A 24,099-nucleotide genomic window follows, 5' to 3' on the forward strand; every position below is an offset into this window, starting at 1 on the left:
TCAGAAATTATAAAAATATCAAACGAAGAATTAAATTTGCATCATCATCATTTTTAGGGAAGAAAAAATATACACATACGCACTTACAATTGTACAATTTTGTAATTTTTGTTTATTAATATGATCTATTGTCGAGATAAATAAAGAGGACAGTATACAAATTTCAGGCATAATTTCTCATCACGTGCGCGTTTGTAATACACAAAGAAAAATTAATTTGACTGAATTCTGCACACTTACAAGTTTATTTTGTGATTTAAATTTCAATTAGTAAATTTCAAGTACAAACTACAACAGGTACAAAATAAATGTTAACTTGCACCCTTTTGGGGTTATATCCGTACATGGCGTAGATGCCGGTGGACAAACAGTAGATAAATATTGATTTTATAATTATATTATTAATGATCATAATCAATCACCTTAAAAGTAATCGTCAATTTTAGTTTCTTTGTAAGTCTGTAAGTAGCACATATCTTAATGAGATTGATTAATTAATATGACGCACACAATTATTCGATGATGCGTGCTACAATGTGCATCATAATTTGCATATGAATAAGCATACATATATAATAGAAGTGAAACAAGAATACGAGCTTATATGCGTTATAGACTAAATCGTTCGCAAAATCCGTTGAAATGGTTCTCTTAATGTGCTTCCCATTTATCATGGTCGTTTATATTCTCAAACGCAAGCGTGTAGTATGTATGTGTGGTTAACACTCAATTTTCATTATATACATACAAAATTGTCTCTCCTTTTATCTCTTTCTCTCTTTCTGCATTCCCTCCAGAAATCGGTCCCGCTTTCTCTCTCTTTCTCTCTCTCTCTCTCTCTCTTTCTCTATCTACCTCTCTTTCTCTCTCGAACTTTTAGCATCTAACTGCAATTAGATAAAAAATATAAAGCTTAGACAAAAAAGTGTATCATGGCGTAGGTATATTTTTCTCTTTTTTTTTTATTTATTGTCCTTATCACAAGAGAGGACGTTGCCTCTTTTGCGATGAATTTTCACGACGAACGCGAAATTCTCATTGTGTCGTACAATGGTAAAAGATCTTTTTCTCTTTTTGTTTATCTAATAACACCAATTTTTGACAAAAGCGCTGGAAGACGCATTTGACCGTTCTGTTGTATCTTTATTGATTTTTTCTGTTACATTGATTGTTTTTTTTTTCATTTATTGAAGAAAATTTTTGCTGTTTTTTTTTTACTTTTTGTCTTTTAATTAGCAGGGTTAATATGTTAATACCGTCTGTCACGGGAATCCGAACGCGAGCGGCGATCTCGGCTGCGGCTTCGACTCAATGACCTCCTGCGGGGGCTGCGAGATCTTGACCTAAAAAATTAAAAGCAGTTTGACATCATTTTCATTTTGAGGTAGCAGACAAGATTATTAAAACACGTCTCTCCGCTCCATTACGAACCTTGCAAATAATTATAAGTGTCGCAAATAAATAATACATTAATATTGTAATATTTCTCAAACAATTGTTTCATAATATTAATATTATTTGCCTGAAATTATCAATTAATGTTACTTTATTAGCAAAAAATATTAATTATTACGATAAACAAGCGATCGTTTTAAATGCAATTAATTGTTAAAGGAATAATAATACTCAATAATTTAGTTACTACCTTCGAATGATATTGACCGCAAATATAATCATTGTTACTCCTCTAAAATAGCATTCATAATTACTAATTACGTTAATTAATTAATAATTACAATATATTGTAATTTTTTATTCGCAAATTAAATTGATAAGATAAATGTAAATTTGTAATTTAATGTTTCATTTACTAACGCTTACTAAAATTTTCGCAATTTGTTTTTACTTCGCAATGATCACTTGGTTATCGTTATAACAGAGCACTTGCAATTTAAATAAAATTACGACAAGTTCGAGATGGAGCGAAATAACGCGACAAAACACAGGTACGAAAAATCATCGCAAGGCAACTGTAAGAGAATTAGGATTATCTAGTTCCTATTTTACCTAAAGGGTGATGTAGTAAAACTATATATAGTTAGACACGATTAATAATTAATTAATACAAAATGACGTCTCACCAATCGAATGCGAAACCAATCAAAAAAGTAGAGGATTAACTTTAGTAGTAAAATCATTAAATTTTATCAGTAAATGTTACACCTCGATATATATATATATATATATATATATATATATATATATATATATCGATTTTATTATGCGTATCGGCCGGGAGTTCTCTGATTTAATTAAATCTACTTCATTCATTTATAAATATTCAATTACCAATTTCACTTTCTTAATCAATTCCTTCGAAATCTTTGTTTTGTCTACAACTTTGACGGAACACATAAATTCTCCATAGCCTCAGACAGAACTCCATGCCGAAACGATCACAAGTCCAAAACAAAAATTGTAATAAAGTAAAAAAAATGATATTTATATATTAAAAAATGAAAATAGAGATAGAGATAAAAAATCTTTGAAAATCGGTGAAATACCAGATAACTGTGAACATGTGGTGGTAGTTGGTGGTGGTTGGTTGGTGGGTGGTGGTGGGATGGTGTGTAGTAGGTGGTGATCATTTCGCTTATTTTGCGTGATCGCTCGAAGTCGAAGGTCGAGAAGATCTCTCGGTGGCAACTCTCGCGCATTCAGTTGTTGTTGCGGCTAACACACGTCCCTAATCGATGGTCGACGAGTAGTGGCAGTAGCAGTAGTGGTAGAAGTAGCAGTAGCGGTAATACTAGTGGCAGTGGCAGAATAGAAACGTCGGTCTCGAAACGACGAACAATCGGGAAGACAGTCGATCGTAGTCAAATGGAGAGTCGCGCCGATGAACAGAATTACTGTACAGACGGTTTAATTCTTTTTTTTCTTTCTATAGTTTTGCATCGCGATTGGTTCACGAACTGGTGGTTGGCAGCCGGTTGCGGGTGACATTTTTCTCACGGTGGCAAATTTTTTGGTTTTTGGCGATTGATTCGATGTGTGCTGCCGTCCCCCTAGGCTAAAGCTGAGACGAAGAGTCGAAGAAGGTGGAGCACAACAACACCCGGTGGTCGGTCGATTGATTCGGTTGGTGGTTGGTGGTGGTGATGGTGGTAGTGGTGGTGGTTGGTGGAAGAGTAGTAGTAGTAGTAGTAATAATAGTAGTGGTGATCGAAGGGGAGAGTCCCGTAGTGGAGTGATGGACGATTTTTTTTCGGTTCAAGACCGTTTTTTGGCGGTGCAACGACGGCGGACGGGGAGGAGGGGGACAACAACAAAAAAGCAATGTTTTTTGGCTCTTTTTCTTTTTTCCGAAGGTAGCAGTCTCGGGCACTGGCGGTACTCCGGCAGCGGCGACGGCGCACGGAAACTGTTGGTTTTCGGTTGTTGCGCCCGTTGGGTGCTGTGTGCACGTCGCAACACCCACAAACGCACAACATCGACGAGCGACGTGACGTGACGTGACGTGACGTGACGTGACAGACGTACGGACGGCTTCCTATATATTCGGTGACTTGGTGGTGACTGATGGTGACTTGGTTGGGAAGTTAGTGGGCAGGCAGGCATATTTTTTTTGTTCAGTTTGGTTCGATTGACGATTGCGAGACTGACTGATTCGCTTTGTTTTTTTCGTTCGCGTACGCATACGCTTTTTTTCACGGCGGCTGTAGAAGTAGTAGTAGCAGTAGTAGTAGTAGAAGTAGTAGTAGTAGTAGTAGTAGTGGCGGGGAGACGAGCAGAGCTAGGAGCTGACGCTGGTAGAATCTGCAAACGTCAGTTTTAGCAATATAATCATCAACGTTATCATACTCCTGGCCACTATCGCGTATCTCTTACACGTTTCACTGTCCCTTTTTTTTCTTTCCGCGAACTTTCGTTATTACTGGGAGGAAAAAAAAAGAGTTTGCGAATCGAGATGTATACAATTGCACGCGCGCTCGCTTCTCGCCGTTCTCACCGATCGATATTTTTTGCATTCTCCGTTTATCCTAGACTGCCCACTCGAGTACGTACGAGAAAAAAAAAAGAAAAAAAAAACGAAGGGAGGACCTCTCTGTGCTCCGTGCTGATCGGCTCGGATATCTATTTATGTGATGGATGTATATATACCTGTTTCCGTACGCATCACATTCTCGTCGCGACGCATCAAGCATGTATTGACTTTCCCGAAATAAACTGATAAATACTGTAAGTTCAGATTACACCGATCACTTCCGTACGCTTGAATTACTGCGTGCTTCATCCATGCCACGGTGCGTGTGCGATGAGAAGTGACGAAAGCAGTGTTCGTTCATCTTAACTTCTTTCGGTATCAGAAGTCCCGAGACGAGCAGCAAAAATATATTTATACCCCGAGATTAAAATATATACCGTTCAATACATTCAACATAAGAATGTTACCTTCCCTTTTTTTTTAATAAATAGATAATTAACTAAAGACTCACGATATTGAAACTAACCAGTAACAAGGACTTCTTTTTTTATATTAGTGAAATGTAAAATTTAAATTAATGAAATGAAATCTCAAATTACTCTTAATATTAACAAACATCAAAGATTCCGTCAAATTAATTACAGCTAAAATGTATATTACATTTCTTGCATAAGAAGTTATTAGTAGAAATAAATCTGTTTTCAAATCAACCACCTCTCAACTACCCTCCTATCATAACAATCTTAAAAAAAGTGCCAATGTTTCTGAAGCTATGTATTTAATTTTACTTCTATCATTCGCGAACTTTAGGCACCGAGAAGATCCCCCATTTTGAAGTAAGGAGTAACATCGATAATGGCACGATACGCAAGTTTACACGCGTAATTCCGAGATGCAATTTTGTTGCTTCCATACGACGTTACCATACCTATCTGAAATTCCCGATCCTGCCTTCGCTTTGTTATTACATTACTTCTATCTAATCCCTCCTCATTCTCGTCTACCATCGCACAGTTCGTTCAGTCCCGTCCTCCCACTCTCAACTCGATTACCGAGAGATCATGCATTATTTTTTCTTTTCTTTTACCGCCGCTCGAGTACCCACGAGTTCGCCGAAATCATGATCGACTACTCTCTAAGTTCTTCAGTTTTCCGATTATAAGTTTCGACCTGCTTACGGAGAGAACGGTGACGAAATAAATAAAGAAATTAATTTCTGTATGAAAATTTCATTGAGTTAAATGCAAATTTTTATTTTTTTTGTGTTAATCTTCGCGATTAATTCGATTCCATCATCGTTCTCTTAAATGCCTCTAGTGAATATATAGTGACTACTATCTCGTGATATATAAATACGTGCAACATGTATATGTACTGTACGAGTGCAAGCAATAGTTATACCTACTGCCCATCCCGTTTCGCCAGGACCGTAGATTCTGAAAACTTTTGCGAAGCGAGGTACAAAAAAATAATCAAACAGCGGAAACAAAAAAGAAAAATTAATTACCTGGAATAGCGGCTAATCGATGATCTCCGGGGACTTCTCGAGCAGGATCTACAAAAGATTAAGAATAACTAATGTATGTCTGCCAAGTGTTTCGCCAATGATCGCCTCGCGTCACGCTTTGAGAGATTTTCATTTGTCTTAGCACCTGAAAATTGCGGTCGGCGGCAAAATGGGTCGGAGAGAAAGCAAGACGGATTTATTTGTAAAGAGGAGACGCGGAGATAGCTAAAAGGAGCGGGAGTCTTACCTCGGGTAACGACCAAGGGATTTCCTACGGGGGCTGCGCGACCTGGACCTACAAATTTGTTTAAAAAAAAGAAAAGATATATCGTACATAAATCCGATAGTTTGCTAAAGCGTATGGACAAGAACATTGCAATAGGAAAGAGAAAGAACGAAAAAAAGAAATAGAAAGACATGAATAGTGATACCTAAGACAGTCTAGTGCTAAGAAAAAAAAAGACTATAAGGAATATTTAAAAAATGATTTAGCATGCAAGAAATATACGCTTCACATATGTAATATTATATATAATAAATATTTTTTATGCAATCAGATAGAAAAAAAATTGCTGATAATAACGTTACTTCATCGTTAAACAAATAAAAAGAGTTCGACCAAAAATTTAAATTTAGATTATTCAATTAAACTCATAAAACATTAATTATTATTAAATATTTCTTTTACGCGTTTAAAAACAGATATAATCTATAATGTAATCACCAGAATATTCTAAAAGTATCTTGATACATTATAGATCAGGCATGGTCAACAGTTAACCACTTGAACTCCAATGCGAGTAGATCGTGGGACGTGCAACCCTCCACCATTTGACATAGGATGCCGGCTACACGTATGTTATGCATATGATAGTGGCGATCCATGTCAAGTGTCCCACGTCTCGCGATCTACCCGCACTGGCTCCGGAGCTCGAGGTTGATCATGAGGTTTGTTCTTTTTCAAAGAGCTTCCTAAACTGGTGCACACTGATGTAATAAGTTAGAGTGAGACAAGTATATTTTGTTTCCAAGTGCACCAGATTTCTATTGTCTTTTCTAGGGAAAACGGAATAATTCCGATCGGAATCCATTCCGAAAAGTTCCATAATTCGTGCCCTGGAAGTTCTTCGAAAAATGACAGACGGCATGCCTGTTATAGATGAATTCAATTTAAAATAATTCATTAACCAATTAACATTTAAATTGTATTAAAAGAAATATTTAATAATATCTGATACTATAATTGAAATCAATTAATATTAACTGTGCTCGAGACATTTAATTAACTCTTAAGAAAAAGTTACGAATACGACTTATTCCTCACAATCTTTTGCCTTAGTACGTAGGAACTGGGATTGAATAGTGCAATATTTCCCTATTCGCGCGAACATGCAACGTGGATTTAGCCGTGCTCTGGCTAATCCCCGGAATTAACCTTCCACCATATTCATGCAGAATAATATCTACAGTAGTGTAATCTCTACGAGCGAGAGGAATCGTGCAACCTTAACTTAAAATTCGAAAAATCGGCAGTCTGAAACTGCGAACTTGCGATCGTGAACGAGGAAAAGGAGGATTAGCCAGACACACGACAACGACGAGAGAAAGAAAAAGCACGATATATAAAAAATATATAAATATGCAAACTCTAAATATGTATATATCGATATTCCTAGATAGACATGAGAGAAAATATCGAGTATCGCGATGGTGATGTGCACGAAAAAGTATTCACTGAGGGGAGGAAAAAAAAACTCGTGCATTACTCGTTTCGCTGATAAGAGCGCACCCTTACCTTAAGGGCAAGAGAGAAGCTCTTCTGCATTTGAATACCTACGTTGACGAGGAATGCTTAGCCGTGTCACAGCTCTAACGCTTGTTTTCGCTGTAAAGTTCGCGATTGTTACGAAATGCTGCGGAATCTCTTACCTGGAATATCGAGGACCTGGCCTGCGACCACCGCCACCACGGCGACTTCTTCCAGAGGACATCTCAACTCTCACTCTAGTACCACAGCACCGTCTAAAAGATAATAATTGATGTTATCAGCTCTGAAATAATGATCTTACTGTGCTAATATGTTACTAGCATCTTACTGCTAATATCTACTGCCAATATATATTTTTCTCTCCCTTTGAATAGATCAAAAATCAAAAGACATCTCACCAATTTTAGGGATGAGTAGATAATTGCATTGCAAGTAATCAGAACTTTTTAAACACCAAGTAATAGTACAGTTTATTTTCCCTACTGCTTATAAATTTGCTTATATCTGAACTTTCATAATACTTTAACAAACAAGTTGAAAACGAGTTGAAAACTAGAAAACTTATCAGTTTATCTTTATTGATGCAAGATATTTATTACTGGTACAAAGGTCTATTTTTCTCTATGGAGGCTAAAGCTCTACTCGAACTAGCAACAGTAAGCTCTTAATATAAGAATTACTAATTCTCGACGTACGTTCCGTCTAGGCCTCTCACTGCATCTTCAGCATCTCGCGGATCTTCAAATTCCACAAACGCAAAGCCAGGAGGGTTTCTGGCTACCCACACATTTCTCAATGGACCATACTTACTAAATGCACTCTCAATCTCATGTTTACTAGCGCTGCTACCCAGATTCCCAACGTAAACCTTGCAGGATAGATCCCATTCACGATAACGAGACATTTTCCTGCCTGCAAACAAGTACATTATAAATAATAACATAATCCAGAGATTTGTATCTTGCTCTATAAAAGCAAGCTATAGATATACCATATATAAATAGTTATTTCTTTATTTTTGGTAGGTTACTCCTTTTTAGGGTAATATTTTGTTTGTAATATTTTATTTGTCCTAAGACAAATTTTTGAAGCGTATTGATTGACTACAAAATAGAAAATTTTTAGAGACTCAAGAACTTTTTTTCATTTTGCAACCAATCATGCTTGAAAAATTTTTATACTCACTGACAGGAATGCTTGGACACATACATATGGAACACAAATGTCATGGTACACATGTCAAATACATATCGAAATGTCCAGGCATTCCTGCCGGTCAGTGTACGATAACGGATAAATGGATATTAGCAGCCCTTCGTTAGAAGCGAAGGCACTTTCAATCTTAGATGGCTCTCTTTTGCCTAAGTTAAGATAAGTGGAGCAAGGAGTATATTTTCATCCCTTGTATGTTGTTCTGGGACAATGATCTATCTATATATAGTATATCTATGCAGTAAAAACAATACATATGTGAATGCGAGTATAATACAAATGTAGGAAATAAAGGGTTTTATGTCTCATATACTCACAGCATAAATTTTTAATAGAAATGATACAAAAGGTAGAATAAATTGGAAATGCTTATGGGTAAAATTGAGGCTTAATTTACAAATCAACAGTACTACTATCATCGATCCTATCATTTGCTTCTCAACACATTAATTTATTATTACAACTATATAATTTTAATATATTTACAAATATATTGTAATTATAATAGGGAGCTTTCCAGCAAGCGACACAAGTCGACACAATCGCATCGTTCTGTCTTTCTTTTTTGGTAATGAGTAACAAAGATAAAACGATACTTGTATCGCTTGCTGGAAAGCTCCCATAATCAATCAAGATAATTGTGGTAATGGTCAAAGTGATAATACAAATATTCTTTGGCTGCATTCCGATATTCACGATCAGCAACTTACAGTACTGAAAATCTATAGTATACGTGACGTAAAATATAGATTTGCAGTTTGAAGTACTGACAGTGAATATCGGAATGCAGCCTTTATTGCTTGCTACAAACGCCCTAGCAGGTAAGATAATTCACCCTAAAAATTCCAAAAAAAAAGGGGGGAAAAGAGAAAAAGCAACACGTACACCTAATTGAGTCACGCAATTCCATTATTCACAAAATATCGCCTCGCTTGCCGTTCATTTCCTTCTCTCTACTTGATTTCTTCCCTCTACTCGATTCTTTATAAGATTCGTATAATACGCGCGTTTATCCAAAAATTTTCCGAATGTTCAGCTCTTGGCATTCCCCCCTGCCCCCCTCGTGGCTTTTCCCGCCATTTTGATAGAACTCGTCGTAAACGGCGAGTCGGTATCGCACAATGGATGTCGGCACCATTCGGGATCTGCGTAGTACCTTCTCCCTCTCGCAAATCCTGAACAACGTTGCCAAGCGGATGACTAATCGATGATCCACGTGAAGATTTATCTGCTGACCGATCCATACTTACTTGATAGCAAATTTGCAGTATAAGAAACCGCTGGAGAGCTATCGAAAATTGCTGATCAACTCCGGACACCACTGACCACGCCACTACACACGAAGAATGACGCCGTATCGTATGCCACCGCAGGCCGTAGCCGGCTTACACGATATGACGCGCTCCCTATCTTTAAAGCTGGATTCAGACAGAACGCGTCAAGCGTCAAGAACAGTAACCCAATCAGCGAGGTAATATCGGCAGTGGCGTAGAAAATATCGCCTCGCTGATTGGTTGCTGCTCACTGCTTGACGCGTCCTGTCTGAATCCGGCTTAAAGCCTAGGCTACATCTATCGTAATGTTCACCGTAAACTCGTCGTAACGGTCGTAACGCTCGTCGTAATCGCTATCGTAAGCTCATCGTATGAGTTGATTCAGCTTGAACTCTTTACAATTACGACACTTGTCTGGCGTTACAACATAACCTAACCTGTCAGGTTTTTCGACGTGCGAAGAAAAATGTGTTTATAGATAAATTGGCATAGATATACGGTTTACGACGACTTCATTGCTTACGACCACGATCAAAGCGTTACGATAGGTGTAGCCAGGGCCTAAAAGGCTCCCACAGACAGGACGCGTCAAGCGTCAAGCAGCGAGCAGTAACCAATCAGCGAGACGATATTTTCTACGCCACTGCTGATATCACCTCACTGATTGGGTTCAATTGGGTTGCTGCTCGCTGCTTGACGCTTGACGCGTCCTGGGGCCCGATTCTCTATCGACAAACGTATGCGTAAACTCTGCTCTAACAGAAAAGCTGCAAGCTTATTGGCTAAAAACTGTGCGATAGCCAATCAATTTGCAGCCTTTCTGTTAGAGCAGAGTTTGCGCATACGTTTCTCGTTAGAGAATCGGGCCCCTGTCTGTGGCCCCCTTAAGGTTATTCTACATAGAAGTTGTAGTCGTGAGTTGTAAGAAATTGACCAATCACAGATTGAATATTCTCCTCAACTTCGAATGTGATTGGTCAATTTCTTACAACTCACGACTACGACTTCTATGTAGAATAACCTTTAAGGTGCGTTCAGACAGGACGCGTCAAGCAACAACCCAATCAGTGAGGCGATGTCAGCAGTGACGTAGAAAATATCACCTCGTTAATTGATTTCTGCTCGCTGCTTGACGCTTAATTATTTTTGCGTCCTGTCTGAATCCAGTTTAAATGGAATCCCGAATATTTTATGGGGCCCATGTTGGCGCAAGAATTAATAAACTCATTATTATCAACAACCTGTACACTAATATTCATTAATCGAGCTAGTCCTTTTTGGGTGTAGATGAGCGCACCATTTCTAGACGTGCGTAATATATGAAATAATACAGAGAGCATGAGATAATGCATGAAATGCATTTAAATAACGATTGTAATTTTCTACAGCAAATATACTCGGTTTTTTAATTCAAGCCCCCGAAAAGATTCGTGTGGGAGGTCTACAAATGGCGCGTTCATCTACATTAGTCTACACCCAAATAAAAGGACTCCATTAAAGAACATCGCAGTTTTATTAAAACTTTTGTACAATATCCTTTGATATTTTCTATTCTATTCCCATGAGAGATGTAATAATATCGAGTTGTTCGAATAATACGCTACTGTCATCATATATTATATGTTATTGCGCATATGTACGTCGAAAAATAGTGCTCTGGCATCACTGCATATTCTCCTTCCAATTTATTGACGCTTGGCGCTGTCGCCATTGAAGAAATGATGCCATCTTTACCTTGGTAGTGCTTGGTGCTTGGTAGATAATTATAAGGATGAAAACAAGCTGTTTGACAATTGCAGAATTTCCAAATTTTTGAATTACCCCATTGCATTAATCTGCTTATTGTCTTTATTAAATATCAATTTTATTTAGTTATTCCATTAAATTTTCAAGATATATACACATAAATAATCTCGTAATTACTTTCTCCGGCTATTTCTCACATTTTATAAAAAAATATTTTTTTACATCGTATCTCTTAATGAATGGATATAGAGAACCTTTAATAAATCGTCATGACCTAAGTAAAGAATTTAAAGGCAAAGCAAAATCTTATATTATGATGAATATTAAAATGTAATTACAATTAAAACAATGTTCTAAAGAGTTCTTCCGCCTTTTTTTTTCAAATTACTATATGGCGATTTGAAACATTTTCATTTTTTAACACACTAAAATTTACACAAACTGGTTTATATAGAAATGATTCTTTGTCGTAGGAAAATCTCATGATTAATGAACCAATCTTTTGTAATCTATCTTTTCCAATTGCACTAAAGGTCGCAGTTGTTCCGCGAATATCCTCATGTCTTCTGCTATAGCGTCCTGTCCGCTGGGAGCCAACACGCTGAGCTCGACCAAGTAACTCTGTGAAATCATCTCCGGCACGCCCTCTGGCACCTTGCCCTGGTTTACCTTGAAGATCTTCGACACAGTGATCTTCATTCGGCCCTTGCGAAACATGTAGCCACGAGTAACGTACTCAAAGTCCAGCTTGCAGCCTAGCTCGGTTAGAAACTCCACCACGGTGTTACTTGTAGCGATGTCGATGCTGCTGCGAACGATCGTGGGTCGAGATTTGTCGCCTAGTTCGGGCTGGCCGATGTATCGCAGCTGCCACGGCATGTCTGCATAGCCTGGGTCCAGGGTACGTCGCACTCGCAGCAGCAGCGGCTGTTCCTGCGGAGAGCCTCTAAAAAAAACAAGTTTTTGTAATTTAATGCGCAAATCGACTTTGATTATACTTGCTGCAACATCTGTCAAAAACAATTTGGAATGAACAAAATTATTGTACCTGCGAATGCTGAAACACATCTCGTGGTCGTAGAATCCCTCCGGTCCATGGTCCACATTATCGCACAAACCACGAAGTCTGTGCAGCAGTACTTCCACAGAGGTATCTAACACCGATCCCTGCAGCAAATACTCCTGATTGGGGATAATGTTAGACTTGAGAGCAGCGCTCAAGCTATCCATAGCGGTGCTGATCGGGGCAGTCATCCTGACTTATGTTAATTTTTCGATGAGTAACAGATTCGGAGCAGTTTAATAAGAGATAATGAAGAATCCCTATTATAAATGGAAATTGTTAATGCTTAATACCTTTTAACTTGCATTACTTCTACATATAATTTCTTACATACCTCTACTTTTATATATCATCTAATCTAATGCACAGTCGAACTTTTGCACGTTTTTTTCTCTTAGAAATCGAAAAAATTCATTTTGTCTTAACCTCAGAGTAAAGTAAACTACTAATTTATGGATTTATAAATGTCTCCATTGTGAAAAATAACAACACTTTTATTTCAATAAACTTGAATTACGTTTTTAAAAATTCCTTTTATAATTCACATACAGTATTAAAAGAGAAAGAATAAAGCGTATAGAGATCAATATCCAATATTCACAATTGTAGCTTAGGGCAGGTTAGGTTGGAATTAGGTTAGTAGTTGGAGGTGGGGTAAAAATAAGAAATAGAGTAGAAAAGTAGAGAGGGTAAAACTAAAGCATGTTTTGTTCATTACCATTTTCATTTAATTTTTGATAGTAAAGTGTAATAATTATATATAAGTCGATATATATAAATTTAATATAAAATACATTCATGTTTGATATATATATATATTACATACTTTAGTTTGACAAACGTAAAAAATAAAGAATGCGCAATTTAAAAAGTCCAATTAAAACTATCTCAATAAAATCTAATCATTTTAAAACTACAGAGGAAGGAAAGTTACTATGGTTGTCGATAAGGTATATCTGGTTCCTGCATTCTAAATTTTATTTTACTTTATATGTTTTTTTATAAGACTTTAAATTACACGTTTACGTACCTAATGTTCTTAAAGTAAATTTATTCTGATAATTCGCATATTCCTTTATGCCAATCAGAGAAAGGAGATAGGATAATTTGATATATACAAATTAATAAATTCGCAGTCTTCGATAATAGTATTTCTAACAATTGCACTATACGCGAGGGCTCAGAGTCCCAAATATAAACGTAATAAAAAATACAAGATCTTGCTTATCCTCCTCAATAAATTTAATATGAAGAATTTGTTATTGGCACGATCTTAGTTCTTGTTAAAATAAAGATATAATGATGAACTGATCAAAGGATTTATAAGAATCGACAGTCTTCCTTTGTAGAAATCTACTATCACTATGTGTTATAGAAGCGAGAAATTTTTGTTTCACGAAACTGTTTCAGCAGATTTGTCAGCGTTTAATAATGGCAATTATTAACGCATCCGTCGCGAATGAAATACTTCTGAATTTCAGATTATATTACTGGATACATTTCACTGCTGCTATAAAATATCACCTAGGGACGCGGGCTTCGTAGTCGTATATTATAACAAAGGATTATCGCGCAACATCGAACGATACTAAACTCATTATGGAAAATTCGACAGTCTCTTGTATTTCGCAAATCCTCCATTCTTTCTAGCTGTGTTTTCTACTGTTGTTTATAATTCCTTGCAATTTCTATTCTTCCGTATGATTTCCGTCGCTAAGTCATTGCACCGCTTTAAAACCGCAAGAGAGAAAGCATGGCTAAAAAGAGTGGACCGGTTATGAATCACGCGTTATTTCGTAATTTTTTAGTTTGCCTATCACTCGAAAATTTGTTCCTAACTAGGATAAACGCTCTTGATGCGCTCGTAGAACAGCAGGTACGGACTGGCAAGCAGCACCTGCGTCAATGACACACTCTCGACAATGACGTCGGACGTGTACAACCATTGATCTGCTTTGTTTCCACGTCTGAAGCAAACGAAATGGCCGGAGTCCACCGGGCCGCGGTGCTCGATTACCGCGCACAACCGGTACTTATGTTTACCCTGTATCGTCATGAAACTGTTACCGAGAAACTTTGCGTCGCCCTGTAAATAAAGATATCAGATTAAATTAATTAAACTATCTGGCTAATCATAAATTTAAGTTGAGAGTATGTAGGATTGTACATTAACTATTTCTGGGAATTCCTTATTTGATATAAATTTACTAATAAATCTTTTTATAAATCACCTGCGCGCTTCTCTTTTTCGTCTCCGTATAAGTGTAGGGATCTAGCACCAGAAATTCGGGGAACGTGATCTGATCGTCCCTTTTAATTGGCATACCCGAAGAGCTCCATGTGGTCCTCGGGATGTGCAAGCATAAACACTTGGGCAGTTTGCCGAGAGTGAGAGTCTTGATGGCAGTGCAACGCGATGAGCATCCATCGCATTGTACGTCACGCACAATTTCGCTGTCCACAAAATGCGACAGCAGCCGCTCTAAAGTGTGATGCTGCGGCACGAATGATGAAGTGAGTGGTGGTAATGGTAACGATAAGGTTTCAAGCTTATCATAACGCACTGAAGACTGCAAAAAACAAAGAAGACTAACATTAAAAAACAGCATTATTAAGGAAGAGTAGAATTTTATTATTAAAATTAAAATTTAAGATTGTTAGAATTATAAATCATCTCGATAGGAAGCAAAAAGAATAAAACAATATATATCACTATTGACAAACATTTGGATCAATTTAGAAGAAATGTCCAAATGTTCGAATTCATAACAAATATCTGAAGAAAGGATGATACAAAGGAAATTAGCTAGGATGACGAGAAAAATGGGTTCCCTCTTGTTTTTTCGCGACGATACCTTCCAGAAACAGTTGCTGCACTGAACTTGGCTAGTGATCAGGCCTGAGAACGGATGCGTCTCCACTGACACCGAGGGAATGTTGATGAACGGCATGGCGCACAGAGATTTCCACGATTTGAAGAGGCTCGTGCAGTCGCCGTTACTCTGAATGCTTCGCGACAGTAGCTCTGATGATCTAGCGAGTATCATACCGGGCTTGCACGTGCTCGGAGACATAGGTATGGACGAAGTCGAGGTCATCATCTGATTGTTGCAGTTTTTATCGAAGCCCTTCGGTTTGTCGGAATTGTTCTTCACTGACGCGATGTCATTGCAGGAGGCGCTTCTGAGATTCAAGGTATCACCCGTTCCTCTTACATCTGGTTTGATAATCGGACTTGGTGGCAGTGCATCGGATAAACAACCTTTCTGAAATCGTGAATAAACTTTTCAGCAAGTAGCCGTAAAAGTTGAAGGCAAACAAAATTTTTGTTTGCAATGTTTTGTCGAGAATATTACATCGAAATATTGCATACCCTATTCACAGGTTGCATTTCAGCATCTAACGCGCTGAGAACTACATGGAACAGCTCGTGAGCGTCTTGATGACCAGGCCCAAAATTCCACAACGAGCCGACGGAAGAGATAATTTCGACGGGTGTCACATTGCCATACAGGTCGTCCGCAAAACCGTTGATTTCTGCCAGGTAAACATTGATCAATACAATATAACAAGGATATGAAAACATAAATATAGAAAATTTAAAAATTCTAAAAATTTAGTACAAAAGGTACTTGTCAGATTAGAGATTTTAAGGCTGTCAAGTAACAAATAATAAAAAACCAGGAAAAATAAATTTAAGGACTAGACGTTGCAATTTTAAAATCAGAATTCAAGATGACATCGGATCAAAACCATACTTTTGAGAACGGAAAGCAGCGTGTCAGCAAAGTTTCTATCCTTCTTCTCCTGCTGCCTCTGAAGCCAGCAAATAAATGAGGGGCAAGCAGCCAGCGCTTGCAAAAGAGAATTCAGGAAACACGTATATCCCAAATTGTTGATCCCAACAACTTGACCTAGAATCAGACAGTAAAATAAAGTCATAATTAAACGTCAAAATTCAGTTTTTATTAAGCATATCATATCTCTTGATGGAGATTAAATAACTAAAGGAAAAATATTCAATAATTGAGCATAAGCAAAATTGAAAAAACACTAATTCTGCCTTTTATAATAAACCTGACAAGATAATTAAATAGAAATTATACATGGATTCTCTATAATCTTTATACAATTATATATAATAAAACTACATTTATATTCAACAGTAAAAGATATCATCGATAACGCTACATTATTTTTCCCGCAGTTTCATTATAAGAATAATGAAAGACAGGGATAAAAAGAGACGTGGTCTCGCTAAGCGTTTGATGAACGTAGCCCGGACGTCACCTTTTTTCCTGGGCTTGGGCGATGGGCCCCACAGGACGAAGAGGCCAACGGCGATGGCGAATCCCACACCGGCGAACATCGCGATTTTCTCCACGTCCATCGCGTACCGAATCGACCAGCACTTTCCACTGACAGTCCCTAATGACGGAGCGCTTTAACCTACGTTCCGGCTAATGCAGCTCGCCCTTGACTTTCGTTCAGGCATACTTCTGCGACGACCAAGTGCTCCCTCGAGGGCCGCCGATGACGAGACTCACGTAGACGACGGGGACAGAGCCTCACTGAGGAATCGCCGAGGATACCTCTCTCTAGTACGGTCGCGTAAGTATCAATCGAATGCGCGAGCTCGCTCCGCGACACGAGCGATTTGCAGGTTATAGTCGATCGACGAGCGCAGAGAGAAGCCCAGAGAGCGACTATTGGGCACGAACGAAGCGCGATTGGACGCGAAGCAGTTATTATAAATAATGTTAAATAATAAAATAAAAAGTACTGAAAACGTAAACAAGAATAAAAGTAGATTAAGCTAGTAAGGCAGGAACTACAAATATATGTATATGGTAATATAACTGTCATATTTATATAGAATAATAAATTAGTTTTCGTAAAAAAAAACATAGCCATGTCCATGAATCCTGTAGGTGATGTCCACGATTTTGTGTTCTTTTTCGTGTTATGTTTTTCCTGAAAAGAACCACAAAATCATGGACATTACTTACAGAATTCGATAACAATCAAATCGTGTCTATGGCCGTTCTGGTATTAGCATTTAGCTATCAGAAAAAGTTTTCGTAGTACTATCTTTATTTCAAAACGCCCTCGATTGAATTAAGTAATGTCGTTCTTTCTTTTTTGCTAATAAATTTACATACGCTTCTTTATTCTTCATAATCTTTACTTTACAGAAAGTTAATGTTAATTGTATCGGCCATGAGTATGTAACGTACGTACTGTCGAGTGTATTAGTTATTAGAAAAAATTTCGTACCAATAATTTCATTTTAAAACGCCCTCGATCGAACTGACGACGTTCTTTTTTTTTCTTGCTAATAAATCTGCAAGACAAGAGTGCGCGTGCGAAATGCGCGGCAATATAGGCTCGTTTATAAAAAATTTTGTGAGCAAAATAATTATTTAGTTAGGGAGTAAGTAAATGGAGAATGTTTTATAATTTTTAAGTATCTTGGCGGCGACGATTCTTCGTTTTTTATGGATGCACGTTACCGCGCTGCGGGAACGATCGCGAAGAAATTTTTATATATACAATTTAACATTAATTTTCTGTAAAGTAGAGAAATAAAGAATAAGAAATAAAGAAGCACACGTACGAATAAATTTGAAACATTTACGACGAATTACGTGAACGAGTGCCTGTTCCTTAACGAAAGACGGAATGTATTTGTGGACGCACATTTGAACTTGTTCGCACTCTCGATATTCATACACGTTTATTGAAGCAAACTCGCGCTCTCGTTCGCGATCACAATAAGTGAGAACGTCAAATACGCGACTCTCTTCGGTAATTATATAGAATACGAGCCTGAACACGAATATAGACTCTCTTCAATCATTCAATTAATTATATTATTAATTCCCGAGCTTAAGGGGATTCTGCAGTGACAGCTGGCAAACTTCCTCGATGTCGATAATGTCAACCTTTTTAATTTTGTTTTCCCTATGGCTACGGTCAACGTGACGCTACAAATGCTTCGAAGCATTCCTCTTCTTTTTTCTTTCAATGAAGAAAGAAAGAGAAGAAGAACGCTCCAAAGCATTTGTAGTGTCACGTTGACCGTAGCCTATATCTGTCTTCGTCTAACGAAATAACATCTGTCTTTGTTCGATTGCTCGCTATCTTACGCAAGATCCGGTAATTACTGTTGCTGCTTTTCTTGTCATCCTGCATCCGTAAGTATTTACATTACTAAATAGTTATTTGTGTAACAAGTGCGGGAAGTTGAGAATTGGACACGAGTGCGGAGTGGATGCACTCGTGTCCAATTCTCAACCAGCACGTGTTACACACCGTATTTTATATTACAAAGTGCGTGGAAAGTGGCCCATTATTGCGCGCGCGTCATCTGTGCGACGGATGGCCGATTCCATACACGAGTCAAAACAGTGCGGTAATGTTTACATTACCGCACAGTTTCGAAGAAACTATTTTGCCACTTTCCACGCACGTGTGATATAAATAATTTTTAGATAGATCTTCTTTTGTACGCATTGAATCTTGCTTCTACTTGCACGATATTATTCCTACATGTTTTCCCAAGGGTGGATGATAAACATTATGTATGTATAAACTGCAGAATTTTTGTTTTAAGCAAATATTGTCGTCAGGTGACAGCTGCGTATGTGCCCCAATAAGTAATATTTTTAATTTTTTGGTGTTTTTGATATAAAATCGCGTTTGGCACCCTAGATTTTTGTGCGGACTTTAATTCTGTAAAAGATTTTTGCAATTCTATAAAGCCAATTAAAAAATCCATCTAAAAACGATAATGTCGGTAAATCATACGGCTGCAGGATCTCCTTAACGAGGGATTCAATACTCATTTGAAGCGTTTTTTCTACGCGATTCACTCACTCGAAGTAGAAATCGAAACGGGCGGAGGCAAGAGACGCGAATTTCGAGGTTATCATCTCACTGCGACACGCGAGACAACGATTCTATTACGATTCGGATGTATCGCGCTTCGAAATAATTTGTTTCTCATATATAATTCACTTACCGATCACGGAGGCACTGCAGAAAACCCGCCAAATCACAGCCGAGAGGATGATACGTACGGCGGCGCGGCGTCCAGCACGGGATTCGGCGTTCATTTCGTTCAGCGACGGCATCCCACATCCCACCCGTTTCAGTCGACACAAGAAGCAACGGAATATTCGGCGTATGTTCACTTTGCAACACTCCGTAACCGGATTTCTTTTCGTTCGCGAGAAAGGAATTACACGAGCGACAACGACAACGTCTCGCACCGATGTTGGTTGAACGCGTCACGTGTATCACTTGCGCTTGCGCGCGCCGCTGCCGCCGCGCAGTCGGGTGAGACATCGAACGCGATTGGCTCGCGAGTCGAGCCCCCGGATCCGGCCAATCACGTTCGGCCGCTCTGAGCCGCCTGCGTGGGCGGCCGCGGCGGCGCGACGACGTCGCGGCATACCGAGGGTAGCGATCATGTAACTTTTTCCCTAGAGCGGAAACGTGAAAAGTGAAAAATTTCATGTAACTATTTCTTTCTATTGGTATTGAATAGAAAGAGATAAACTTTTCACTTTTCACGTTCCGTCCTAGGGGAAAAGATACATGATCGATCCCCAGGGGACGACCTTTGAACTTGAAACCAGTGTCACAACTACCGTACTGTGCTATACTGTGCGGCAGCGTACACGTTCAAAGTCGCCGCGCGGCCGATTGTTTTTGCCGGCGAGCGGCCTTGCCATTTGTTTCATCAACGCTCGGAGTACCTGCCGAAGTCACTCAGCTAATCATTCTCCCTGAATATCACACAGGTACGTGTTATTCGGAACGCGGTCGTTCCTGCGATTGGCACTCCTGCTCCTCGTTTCGCGAGCCGCGGAAATAATTGACGCGCTCGATAATTTGCAAGTGTATCGTGTATCAAGTGTTTGTCGGAATGAACGAGTAATGTGAGCGGATCGCTCGCTCGAGGCGGAGCGGACGTCGAGGCGAAAGTACGCATATCAATAGGCAATTGTGATTTGCAGTTTTGTTATGATATTCGCGGGCGATACTTAATCGTGACGCTCGTCCCGATATATTTCCTGGACTTGAATAATGTAGGTAGCATTCATTTATCTCGATCGTGTCGCGCTTTGAACGCTGGCTGTGCCCGGAATTGTTGTGCGATTTATCTCCAATTCTCACCGTAAAGAAAAAGAGGGCTGAGGGAGACGCATCGAGTGATTCGAGTAACAGAACGCCGTGTAATACATCGCCCGTTCGTGAATGCTTTAATTATAGTAATCTCGTATTTTTCGCGTCGCGTAAAAGTTATTAACGGCCGGCAGTCACGATTCTTCGTCGTGCATATTAATAATGCTTTACTTTCGCGAGATTTACGAGTTCGATACACGTACTGCGCGTGCGATATTTAATTTCAATAGCGTACTTTAATTAACCAACTGCGTGCCTTTATTAACCGTCCGGTCGACTCGCGTAGTATCACCGCGCGAGAAATCATCGCCATGCTAATGGAGGATTCACATTGCGTCCGATGTTCGACGTACGACGATCCGACATCCAATAACAGAATTTATTATTAGAGACAAAAATTTCTTATTGGATGTCGGATCGTCGTACGTCGAACATCGGACGCAGTGTGAATCCTCCATAAAAGTGATCGAATGTTAACTTCCTATTGAAAGACAGTTGCGTTTTACAGAGTCGCGAGTGCATTCGAGAAAATAGTTCCGAAATTCAGGAGTTATATCTTCAGGAGCATTATGCATTATATGTATATCGTCAGCTACAATTAACTGAAGTGCAACCGTGCGAGTGCAATGAATAAATTCGAGAAAATGAAGAAACTTGAGAGATATCGGACGTTACAATCCGATATGGTTATTATTATACTTACTGTTAACTGCTGCGCACCTGTATATATATAATCGTACCTGTAAGTTATTAAATTATTTTATAATAATTTTTCTTAATGATGATTTATTTTTATAATAATTCTTTAATTATTTTAAATAACTTATTTAATGAAAAAGAAGATAATTATTATTAATTAATTTAATTTTATTCTAATTCTTCGTAGCCTATCTATATCCATATTTATATATCGATAACTTAATTTTATATTACCAGCTGCTTTTATATTACACAGTAAAGTACTTCTTTCCCACGGATACGACCTTGGCGAGGTGGGAGGGCTCAGTACCCCGAGGATGTTATACCCAAGCAAAACTCGATCTTATTCTGTTTGGACAAAAATCCAAAGACGGGGAAGCTAACGTACCCTCGTCCGTCGATTTAATTGAATAAACGAATCGTATAGCCGGTTCGTCGCGTTTGTTTCGGGAGTGCCGTTCAAGTAATCGGACTAAAGGACTTTTTCAAAGTCCATTTGAAGAATATTACGGCGACGGAATATCTTCAAATGCCGGCTTTATATAAACGGGAGTGCCGATACAGTGTATTGCGCGAAAGACTTTTACTCATATTTAGTCCGCGCGCGATTGTAGTTTATTATCCGCGAGTGTTTCTCGCGAGTGTCCTGTGCGGTGAGAGGAGGAGAAGGAGGAGGAGAGACCTGACGTCCTGGCTGCGTTCGGAAACGTCACCCGGGTATACACGCTGAGATAGAAAGAGAAGGGAGTATACTCGTGTGCACTCGGGTGACGTTTCCGAACGCAGCCCTCTGAGAGGAGGAGGAGGAGGTCCGAGAGAGACATCGGGCACCGGCGGAGCAACCTTGGGGTGAGTATTATCTCTTTATCTGCATAAAATTAATAGTTTTTCCACTTTTTCGGATTGTCTTATATCGATAAGTTAGAAATAATTAGAAAATAGTTATTTGTGTAACAAGTGCCGTAAGATGAAAATTACGCACGGCTTACACACCCTATTTTATGTTGCAAGTGCCTGGAAAGTGGTCTATCACGCACGCGTAGCGTGCGTAATGGGGCACTTTCCATGCACGTGTTGCATAAAGATAAATCATCTGAAATTTTACTTTTATAAAGACTTTTTTCGGAAAATAAAATAATTGTATTGCTAAATATCTTATTGAAAGACGAATTAGAAGCACATTAGAATTATCTTTTGAAATGTCGATTATTTTGAGCGCTTAATTCTTTAATTTGAATTTTATGTTCGTATGTTACAGTATCATCGTAGCGACGTTGCAGAATTACTCCGCTGTTGCGCTTCGGTCGGTGAGTGATGAGTAAATTTTTATAATTGAGGTAACAAATCTATGAAAATTACATTAAATATATTACTGAGACACTTGTATACTAAATTACGACAATAAATTATTACATATACGCAATATTACATTTCGTAGATCCGTTGCCTTAAAATTAATGGACTGGAACAGATTAGGATTTAATATTTAATCTTGGATGATTCATATAAATTGATTTAACCCCTTCGTTGGCATTGACGCAATAGTGCGTCAAATTAATCGATGCCTTGTGTGGCATTGACGCAATAGTGCGTCAATCTTTTTTTTCCTATAACTTGCTCCGATTTGGCATCCAAATCTTACACGGGGGTTTTTGGGGTCGCTGATTACGAATCTGAATTCAAAATTTGCAAATTTAAAATAGCGGATCCAAAATAGCGGATAAAAATGCAAAAAATTACTTGATTGGGATGAAATTTGCCATTTTGAATTTTCGAATTTTAAGTTCAGATTCGTAATCAGGGGCCCTCAAAAACCCCAGGGTACAAATCAGGATAAAAAATTTTCCTGCCATTTTGGGCACTGTTTGTCGAATTCTCTCTGCCAACGAAGGGGTTAATACGTAATGTTTGTGACTGATTGTGAGTAACAAATACTTTTGTTTTATTTCCCACACATCTTTCCTTTTCTGAAAAATCTTTCAGGATTAAATATTATATAAATTTGTGCAAAAATGCAATATATATGCTTAGAGATATTTTTATCATATATTACGATCGAAAATAAATTCTTGTAATATTTTAATTATTTAGTATATAATTTAACATATAATTTATGTAATCTCTTTTACAAAATCGTGTGTGTTTTTGATCACTAATTGAAATCATTTGTTTCTATAACGCATCAATTTTAGCCTAAACTTTTACAGTCTATCCATATGTATTGGTAACTGGTTTTTAAACCAGTTAAAATATGACGTGAGATCGAGATCCAATAAATGTTATTTTACGAAACAGAAAATTTGGTCCTGTGAACTTGGCACACCATACCTAAAAATCTCAAAGTTTTTTTAGAGTTCTGACTTTCTTTTGAATAGTTCTAGAGTTCTATATAAGCATTTTAAATAGTTCCGATAATTAAATAAAAAAAAATCGAATTTGAAAATATGGTGCGCTAAGTTCACGCAGCGCACCAAATCATGAAAATCAATTATTTCTTCGGAGTTCTAGTTTGTTTTACAATAGTTCTACAGTTCTATATCAAATATATCAATAGTTCTAGCAATTAGAAGCAAAAAATCGATTTCTGAAAATCCAGTGTCCAAACTGTAACACCTGTCTAAGAAAGATAACAGTTCTGACCGGATCGTATTTTTTCGACTTTTCCACATAATTTTGCAAAAAATTTTAATCACTTCCCAGTAATGCAAT

The 24,099-nt window shown here is 38.1% G+C and overlaps 3 protein-coding genes and 1 long non-coding RNA gene across 11 annotated transcripts; 1 reads left to right on the forward strand and 3 right to left on the reverse strand.

Moving 5' to 3' along the window:
- Window positions 1-83: 83 nt before the first annotated feature.
- LOC139819247 (RNA-binding protein 1-like) lies at window positions 84-9,822 on the reverse strand. 8 transcript variants are annotated; one of them, XM_071788448.1, is made up of 7 exons: window positions 9,301-9,560; window positions 7,899-8,115; window positions 7,365-7,457; window positions 5,683-5,730; window positions 5,436-5,483; window positions 1,257-1,343; window positions 84-887 (listed from the first exon to the last, which is right to left on the reverse strand). In XM_071788448.1, the coding sequence occupies exons 1-7, from the start codon at window positions 9,323-9,325 to the stop codon at window positions 884-886; spliced, it is 522 nt and encodes a 173-aa protein (XP_071644549.1). In that variant the 5' UTR covers window positions 9,326-9,560; the 3' UTR covers window positions 84-883. The 8 variants fall into 8 exon arrangements, with proteins under 8 accessions (XP_071644549.1, XP_071644552.1, XP_071644554.1 ...); XM_071788451.1 differs by lacking the exon at window positions 5,683-5,730 and having other exon boundaries at window positions 9,301-9,553; XM_071788447.1 differs by lacking the exon at window positions 84-887 and having other exon boundaries at window positions 1,250-1,343; window positions 9,301-9,582.
- Window positions 9,823-11,183: 1,361 nt separating this feature from the next.
- On the reverse strand, window positions 11,184-13,133 carry Med18 (mediator complex subunit 18). Its single transcript, XM_071787615.1, has 3 exons — window positions 12,833-13,133; window positions 12,484-12,758; window positions 11,184-12,381 (listed from the first exon to the last, which is right to left on the reverse strand). The coding sequence occupies exons 2-3, from the start codon at window positions 12,687-12,689 to the stop codon at window positions 11,922-11,924; spliced, it is 666 nt and encodes a 221-aa protein (XP_071643716.1). The 5' UTR covers window positions 12,690-12,758; window positions 12,833-13,133; the 3' UTR covers window positions 11,184-11,921.
- Window positions 13,134-13,453: 320 nt separating this feature from the next.
- Window positions 13,454-17,265, reverse strand: Usp30 (ubiquitin specific protease 30). The gene is made up of 6 exons (XM_071787614.1): window positions 16,789-17,265; window positions 16,257-16,412; window positions 15,872-16,035; window positions 15,354-15,764; window positions 14,730-15,068; window positions 13,454-14,584 (listed from the first exon to the last, which is right to left on the reverse strand). Exons 1-6 carry the CDS (start codon window positions 16,886-16,888, stop codon window positions 14,333-14,335), a joined length of 1,422 nt encoding a protein of 473 aa, XP_071643715.1. The 5' UTR covers window positions 16,889-17,265; the 3' UTR covers window positions 13,454-14,332.
- A 2,860-nt stretch (window positions 17,266-20,125) lies between these two features.
- Window positions 20,126-22,725, forward strand: LOC139819463 (uncharacterized). Its single transcript, XR_011733736.1, has 4 exons — window positions 20,126-20,306; window positions 21,200-21,433; window positions 21,647-22,239; window positions 22,649-22,725. It is a non-coding gene; the product is annotated as an uncharacterized lncRNA (long non-coding RNA).
- Window positions 22,726-24,099: the final 1,374 nt, after the last annotated feature.

The sequence above is a fragment of the Temnothorax longispinosus genome, chromosome 9 (assembly GCF_030848805.1).
Source record: "Temnothorax longispinosus isolate EJ_2023e chromosome 9, Tlon_JGU_v1, whole genome shotgun sequence".
Lineage (NCBI taxonomy): Eukaryota > Metazoa > Arthropoda > Insecta > Hymenoptera > Formicidae > Temnothorax > Temnothorax longispinosus.

Excerpts from the sequence above, each read along its gene's own strand:
- LOC139819247 (XM_071788446.1), bottom strand. The coding sequence starts at position 9,325 with ATGGAATTGCGTGACTCAATTAGGT. Across the intron at positions 8,116-9,300 it reads ATTGCGTGACTCAATTAGGT|GCAGGAAAATGTCTCGTTAT; the intron begins GTACGTGTTGCT and ends ACTTGTTTGCAG. Across the intron at positions 7,458-7,898 it reads GTGAGAGGCCTAGACGGAAC|ACGGTGCTGTGGTACTAGAG; the intron begins GTACGTCGAGAA and ends ATTATCTTTTAG.
- Med18 (XM_071787615.1), bottom strand. The coding sequence starts at position 12,689 with ATGACTGCCCCGATCAGCACCGCTATGGATAGCTTGAGCGCTGCTCTC. Across the intron at positions 12,382-12,483 it reads ATGTGTTTCAGCATTCGCAG|AGGCTCTCCGCAGGAACAGC; the intron begins GTACAATAATTT and ends TGTTTTTTTTAG.
- Usp30 (XM_071787614.1), bottom strand. The coding sequence starts at position 16,888 with ATGGACGTGGAGAAAATCGCGATGTTCGCCGGTGTGGGATTCGCCATC. Across the intron at positions 16,413-16,788 it reads GCCCAAGCCCAGGAAAAAAG|GTCAAGTTGTTGGGATCAAC; the intron begins GTGACGTCCGGG and ends GTCTGATTCTAG. Across the intron at positions 14,585-14,729 it reads CGAAAAAGAGAAGCGCGCAG|GGCGACGCAAAGTTTCTCGG; the intron begins GTGATTTATAAA and ends CTTTATTTACAG.